At 51.8% G+C, this 7500-nt stretch overlaps 1 protein-coding gene across 1 annotated transcript in view; it reads left to right on the plus strand.

The window, feature by feature from the left end:
• Positions 1-131: 131 nt before the first annotated feature.
• The window catches only part of LOC310822009 (partitioning defective 3 homolog), a gene marked incomplete at both ends in the record, with an annotated part of 13090 nt that continues 5721 nt past the window's right edge, over positions 132-7500 (plus strand). The window contains 3 exons of the mRNA XM_083694298.1: positions 132-216; positions 1388-1496; positions 2073-2199. Coding sequence (XP_083550424.1) covers positions 132-216; positions 1388-1496; positions 2073-2199 — 321 coding nt within the window. The remainder of the gene's footprint in view (positions 217-1387; positions 1497-2072; positions 2200-7500) is intronic.

Genomic DNA, 7500 nt, shown 5'->3' on the forward strand with positions numbered 1-7500 from the left:
CGGCTGGGTGACACATGACAGGGATTACCATGTTCACACACGTGACAGGTTCACACCTGACAACATGACAAGTGGATCTGGCCTTTGACCTGGTTTCCGTTGGCTTAGGAACCAGTGCGTCGGTGGTTCTGATGAAGGGTGTACAGTGTCGCGCGGGGCTTTCTACGGCCGTGTTCCAAGATGTGTTCTTGCGCTCGTATCGGGAGCGTATACCAAGTACGGTCTATATACGGCACAGTGCAATAACAGTGACATTCCACTGACCCACTTTACTTTTTACTTGGACTATTTCTTTGTACTGCAATTGTGTCACGACTATTGTCTTAAGTGTCTCCTACGTGTCTCACTTGTCTTGTACTTATGTCTCGAACTTATGTCACTTATTGTCTTGACCCCTTTCATTGCACCACTGCTTATTTGTGTTATTTGTATTGTTTGTGTTTTGTACGCTGCTTTGTCATGGAACCGAGCCGAAGAATTTGACTCCCTGCACTCGTGGATGGGACATAACAAATAAGCTTGAAACTTGAAGCTGTACGCTCTCGATAGAGTGGGACGACGCATTTTGGAACGCAGCCTTAAGGGTCTGTTCAGACGGTGTTTTAGTTTGGTTGGTTTAGTTTCTTTTTTCAGGGTTTTTTTGGGGGAAAAGATAGATAGAGAATAGGAATAGCCTCTGATGATGGTCTGACAGACAGACACCACCCCCCGCCCCCGACCCTAACAACCCCCCCCCCCACACACACACACACACACACACACACACACACACAAGTTTCGTTTCACCCACCGACGACGCAATTTGAAGTTGTCGCTAACACTTCCTGTTCTGAAGCGTCACAATAGCAATCGTCGCCTAGATACCCGGAGCTCGCGGAAGCGAAGGAGCCCGCTGAACATTTCCGAAACGCGTCGTTTTACGAGTCTGAGCAATCGTACTGTTTTCAAACGAACCGAACAAAAAAAAATTTCGGGAAGAGAGGTGGTGGTGATACATGATGACATCATAAAAGGAAGTCCAGAAAGTTCCTGGTCGAGATGAGAAAGTCAGAAAGTCACCGTTTGATCTCCTAACTCCTGCTGATGCTCTAGGTGTGTGTGTGTGTATGAGTGTGTGTGTGTGTGTGTGTGTGCACGCGCACGGAACGGAGGTGGCGGTGTTTAATTAGCCTCGCTCTACGGGAGCTCCAATGACCTTCACACACACCTGTCCTCTCATGTGCATAGATGACCCACATCTCTCCCTACACACACACACACACACACACACACACACACACACACACACTCCTTTTATGACCCAGTAAGAGAACTGTGTGTGCAGCCTGCTTCAGAGCCGGCCTTGGGAGCGGTCTAGACTCCTCGACTAGGTCCTCCTCTACCCCAGCTGTGGTCCAGTCACCGAGGAGTCAGCTGATGGTTAATGGGCTCATTGTGTTCGACGAACAGGCAGTACGTATCCACGACAATGGCAGGACGTCAGGGGACTTCTATACGTACACACACACACACACACACACACACACACACACACACACACACACACACGAGAGCTGGGCAGAGCTCACTGTAAGGTCTGGGAACGGAACGGACAAGGGAAACGGACTGAAACGCGCGCGTTTGATCCCATTCCTGATTCCGGCCCGGGAATTCCGACCGGCCCCTCCCGGCGGTGTCGACGGCCCCTTGGTTAGGAGGCCGGAGAGTTAGCCACCGTCCGCTGCAGAGCTTTGTTCGGGGCGGTAAATAATTCATCGGATAGCCTACATTGGTTTGATTCATATTGCGTGTGTGCGTGTGTGTGTGTGTGTGTGTGTGTGTGTGTGTAACTCCTCGTAGATAGGGTTGTATTTAGTCTTCTAGACCATGTCCCAGCAGCATGATAGAAACAGGTCACTTGTTCAAAATGGACCACATTCACTCATCTGTCTCCCTCTCTCTCCCCCCTCTCTCTCCCTTATCTCTCTATCCCACTCTCTCTCTGTCTCTCTCCCCCTCCCCTCTCTCTCTCCCCTCTCTCTCCCCCTTCTCTCTCTCCCCCTCCCCTCTCTCTCTCTCTCTCTCTCCTCCAGTAACAGACTAGCTCCCCATAGCAACCATGACCGGATACAGCGTCTGAGGCACGAGTTCCAGCAGGCTCGCCATGACGATGACCCCGACGATGACCGGAGGAGGACCTACAGCTTCGAGCAACCCTGGGTGAGTGTCTGAGAATGGGCCGGCCCTGGAACTACAATACCCACTAACCATCACTACCATCATCCTCTCCCCGGGACTACAATACCCACTAACCATCACTACCATTGGACTCCAATACCCACTTACCATCACTAGCATCAGCTTCTCCATGGGACTACAATACACACTAACCATCACTACCACCATCCCCTCCATTGGACTACAATGCCCACAAACCATCACTAGTATCAGCCTATCCATTGGACTACATTATCCAATAGCTGTCACTATAACCATCCGCGGACTTGTGGACTTGTGTGTCTGGGGGGGGGGGGGGGGTACTTTCTGTGAAGCTAACACCTATTGCTTTTAAACTGTGCCTTTTTAGATAAGGGTGGGTGGGTTCATTGAATTGAATTTTAAGGCTCTTGACTCCATTAAAAGTTTGCGCATTGAAAATCTATTGACGACAGCAATGACTCATTGAACAAACATTTGAAACGCCGTCTCAGTTCAAAACGGCGGAACTGCTGACGAGGTATCAGCGGGACTTCTCTGCTCCCCTCCATTTCACCAACTGTATGCCTGAAGTGTACTATATTTTACATTTCCTGTCTTTTACGAGAGACAATTCGAATAACTGTTCTACTGTTTGTGGCAACGTACTGTTTTTTGTGGGTTTTTTTTATGATCTCTCTGTTTAATTGCATGCCATCTCGTCCTGTGTGTATTTATTTTGTGTGGTGTTTTATTAACCCTGTTCATTGTCTGTCCACATAATGTGTTTGTCTGTCCGTGTTCATTTTTACTAATTCAACTGTCATGGTCGCGTATGTGCGATGTTTTACGTGAGCTTGCTTAGAGGCGACATTGTGAAAATGTAGCTTTTTCTTCATCGATAGTTTGTTTATTGGGGGTTGGCGGGGGGGGGGGGGGGGGATTTCAGTTTGTCCGTTTGTTAACCGGGAGCTTTATGAACACACTGGTTTGACCTTTGACCCCCCGGGGGGTTTGCTTTTATAACGAATGATAAATCCAATAAAATGCTTGGTTTTGTTTTGAGTTGTGTTCTGGAACTGACTCATATCATTTATCGGGTTAGAACTCAATGTAGCCTGCAGCGTGTCATCGTTTGCAGTTCAAACATCCAACCACGCGCACACACACACACACACCACTCACTCACAAACACCACTCACTCACACACACACACAGACACACACACACACACCACTCACTCACAAACACCACTCACTCACACACACACACAGACACACAGACACCACTCACTCACAAACACCATGCGTGCACACACACACACAGACACCACTCACTCACACACGCGCACACATACAGACACCACTCGCATACAGACACCACTCACGCACAAACACCACTCACACACGCACGCGTGCGCACACGCACACACAAACACACACAGACACCACTCACTCGCGCACACACAGACACCACTCACACACAGACACCACTCACTCGCACGCACACACACACAGACACCACTCACTCACACACACGCACACACACGCACACACACACAGGCAGTATGAATTGCTCCATTAAGCCCGTACCACCCACTCAATCCCATTAAGCATGAGATGAGCACAGAGAGCGGCAGCTCAGTCAACCTCCCCGTGATGATGATGTTGTGTTTGTGACTGCTGTTCTCCACCACCTCCACCTCCATCACCATTACCACCATCACTACCACCACCATTACCACCACCACCACCATTACCACCTCCACCACCACCACCACCTCCATCACCATTACCACCACCACCATTACCACCACCACCATTACCACCAACACCACCATTACTACCATTACCACCTCCACCACCACCACCACCATTACCACCACCACCATTACCATCACCACCACTACCACCATCACCACCACCACCTCCATTACCACCACCTCCACTATCACCATCACCATCACCACCACCACCATTTCCATCTCCACCATCACCACCACCACCACCTCCACCACCACCATTACCACCACTACATACACCATCACCACCACCACCATCACCACCACCACCTCCACTACCACCACCATCACCTCCACCAACACCATCACCACCACCACCATCACCACCACCGCAACCTCCTCCTCCATCACCACCACCACAACCTCCTCCTCCATCACCACCACCACCTCCATCTCCACCATCACCTCCACCACCACCACCACCATCATCACCACCTCCTCCACCACCACCTCCATCACCATTACCACCACGGTGTTTGTGACGGCTGTTCTCCACCACCTCCATCACCATTACCACCACCACCACCACCTCATCACCATTACCACCATCACCACCACCACCACCTCCATCACCATTACCACCATCACCACCACCTCCATCACCATTACCACCACCACCACCACCACCATTACCACCATTACCACCTCCACCACCACCACCACCATTACCACCACCTCCATCACCACCACCACCATCACCAACCACCACCTCCATCTCCACCATTACCTCCACCACCTCCTCCACCACCACCACCACCATCACCACCACCATTACCATTACCACCATCACCACCACCACCATCTCCATCTCCACCATCACCACATCCACCATCACCACCTCCACCACCACCATCTCCATCTCCACCACCACCACCACCACAACCTCCTCCTTCACCACCTCTACCACCACCACCACCTCCATCACCACCACCACCATCACCACCACATCCACCACCACCATCCCCACACCATCACCACCACCAACACCACCTCTACCACCACCACAGCCATCACCACCACCACAACCTCCTCCTCCATCACCACCACCACCTCCATCTCCACCATCACCTCCACCACCATCACCACCATCACCACCACCATTACCATCACCACCATCACCTCCACCACCATCACAACCATCACCTCCACCACCACCTCCACTACCACCACCACCTCCACCACCACCATTACCACCATCACCACCACCTCCACCACAATCATCACCACCACCACTACCATCACCACCAGCTCCACCACCACCATTACCATCACCTCCACCACCATCATCACCACCTCCTCCACCACCACCACCATCACCACCTCCTCCACCACCACCACCATTACCATCACCACCATCACCACCACCACCACCATTACCACCATCACCACCACTATCATCACCACCACCACTACCATCACCACCACCACCAGCTCCACCATCACCTCCACCATCACCACCACCACCTCCATTTCCACCATCACCTCCATCACCATCACCACCATCACTTCCAACACCATCACCACCACCACTACCATCACCACCACCAACACCATCACCACCACCTCCACCACCACCACCATTACCACCTCCACCACCACCACCACCTCCTCCACCATCACCACCTCTACCACCTCTACCACCACCATCACCTCCACCACCACCACCTCCTCCTCCTCCACCACCACCTACACCACCATCACCACCTCCACCACCACCACGCTACAGTCAAGTCAACATTTCATCTGTACACACCGCAGCCGCTCACAGACGGATCGATGTCGTCTCCTCGACAGAAGCGGCCTCTGAGAGGTCCCATGAATGCACTCTCCAACGGCTATTTCTATGTTCTAGAAGCTGAAACCAGGTCGAAAGAGTTCTATTAATTCACTCTAGAGCGTCATTCTATTTCTGTGTTCTCGAAGCTGAAACAACGTCTAGGAGTTCTATTAATTCACTCTAGTACGTCATTCTATTTCTATGTTCTAGAAGCTGAAACTGACTTCTAAGAGTTCCATGAATGCACTCTAGAAGGTGACTAGAGTTCTTAGAACTCTTATGGTGAGGTCCGGTGGGTCTACATGGTTGTCTGGAGATGATGTGGAGTGATGGAGTACATCATCCATTACAGCAATGTGGAAGCACTGACCCTGTCACTGTGAGCCTCTGTACCCAGGCTTTGATGCTCCGGGTCAGGCCAGCCCGCTGCCGTCCCTCCCCTGTAGCCTAACCTAGCGTAGCCTAGCATAGAAACTCTCCTCTCTGCAGCCCAGCCTGTAATTACTGTCCACTGCTAATCATTTAGGTAATTATCCGTTCTCTAGGCCTATTACCTGCTGTTTGCTGTTTGCTGTGCTGTGCTGTGCTATGTGTGTGTGTGTGTGTGTGTGTGTGTGTGTGTGTGTCTGTCTGTCTGTCTGTCTGTCTGAGGGTGTGTGTGTGTGTGTGTGTCTGTCTGTCTGAGGGTGTGTGTGTGTATGAGGGTGTGTGTGTGTGTGTTGGGGTGAGGGGTTGGCAAGGGCGGGCATGCTGGCATGACAAGTCAAGTGGGGCGGTGATAAGTGAATGATGGCGGTGTCGCAAAGCCGTGTGTTCAGGTTTAATGACCTGTGCTACGGCGTGGTGTGTGTGTGTGTGTGTGTGTGTGTGGGGTGATAGCTACCTCCTGCATGGTGTATATTAAACTGTAGTTTGGTGGTGGAGGAGCCTGGCTTCGCTAGACTCTGAGGAGAGGACCTACAACCCTGGCAGGCAGCACCATAAATACAGATACACACACACACACACACACACACACACGGATACTACAACACGCACGCTAGCACACACACACACACACACACACTTTAGATTATCTGGATATATGTCTGTGGCTAGAGGATTCTGGTCTAATTCTATCACAGTGACTGATTCCCACCCCCAACCCCCCACCCCTCCCACCCACACACCCCCACACACCCCCCCCGTCCGCATCGTAGTGTCTTTTATTGTAGTCATTTACCACAGCCAGAGTTCTGCGTCCACCAGGGCGTTGTGTTCCTCACCGCTGGCAGGGTTTATATTGCCTGTTGTTGTCCTTGTTGTCTTCTCTTCAGAAGCATATTCATATTCCTCTTTAATGCCTCCATTAGCTCCATATCTGTCGGTGGGTTTGTTTTACGATCGCCCGGCGTTGGGAGACACTAAAGGGATTTTTTTGCGCGCGCCGCTCTCCTCAGACGGGGCTTTTTTGCACGTCGGTCATAACACCCTCGTAAAAAGACACACACACACACACACACACACACACACGCACGCACGCACTTCAGGTTGAGACTCGGACGTTGGGAGAGGGACTGCTTGCTACCCGGAGGTGAGCCTGTCCCCTGCCGTGCGTCCCCACACACACACACACACACACACACACACACACACACGCGCCCCCACTCCGCCGCCCCCCTGTTCTGCGTGGCGTCGCCATGGCGACAGAGCCGAGCCCGTCCGAGCCGGGTTATGCCAATCAATCCCCGATGATTGCGGAGATTCA

This window comes from Argentina silus (assembly GCF_951799395.1).
Source record: "Argentina silus genome assembly, chromosome: 22".
Classification (NCBI taxonomy): domain Eukaryota; kingdom Metazoa; phylum Chordata; class Actinopteri; order Argentiniformes; family Argentinidae; genus Argentina; species Argentina silus.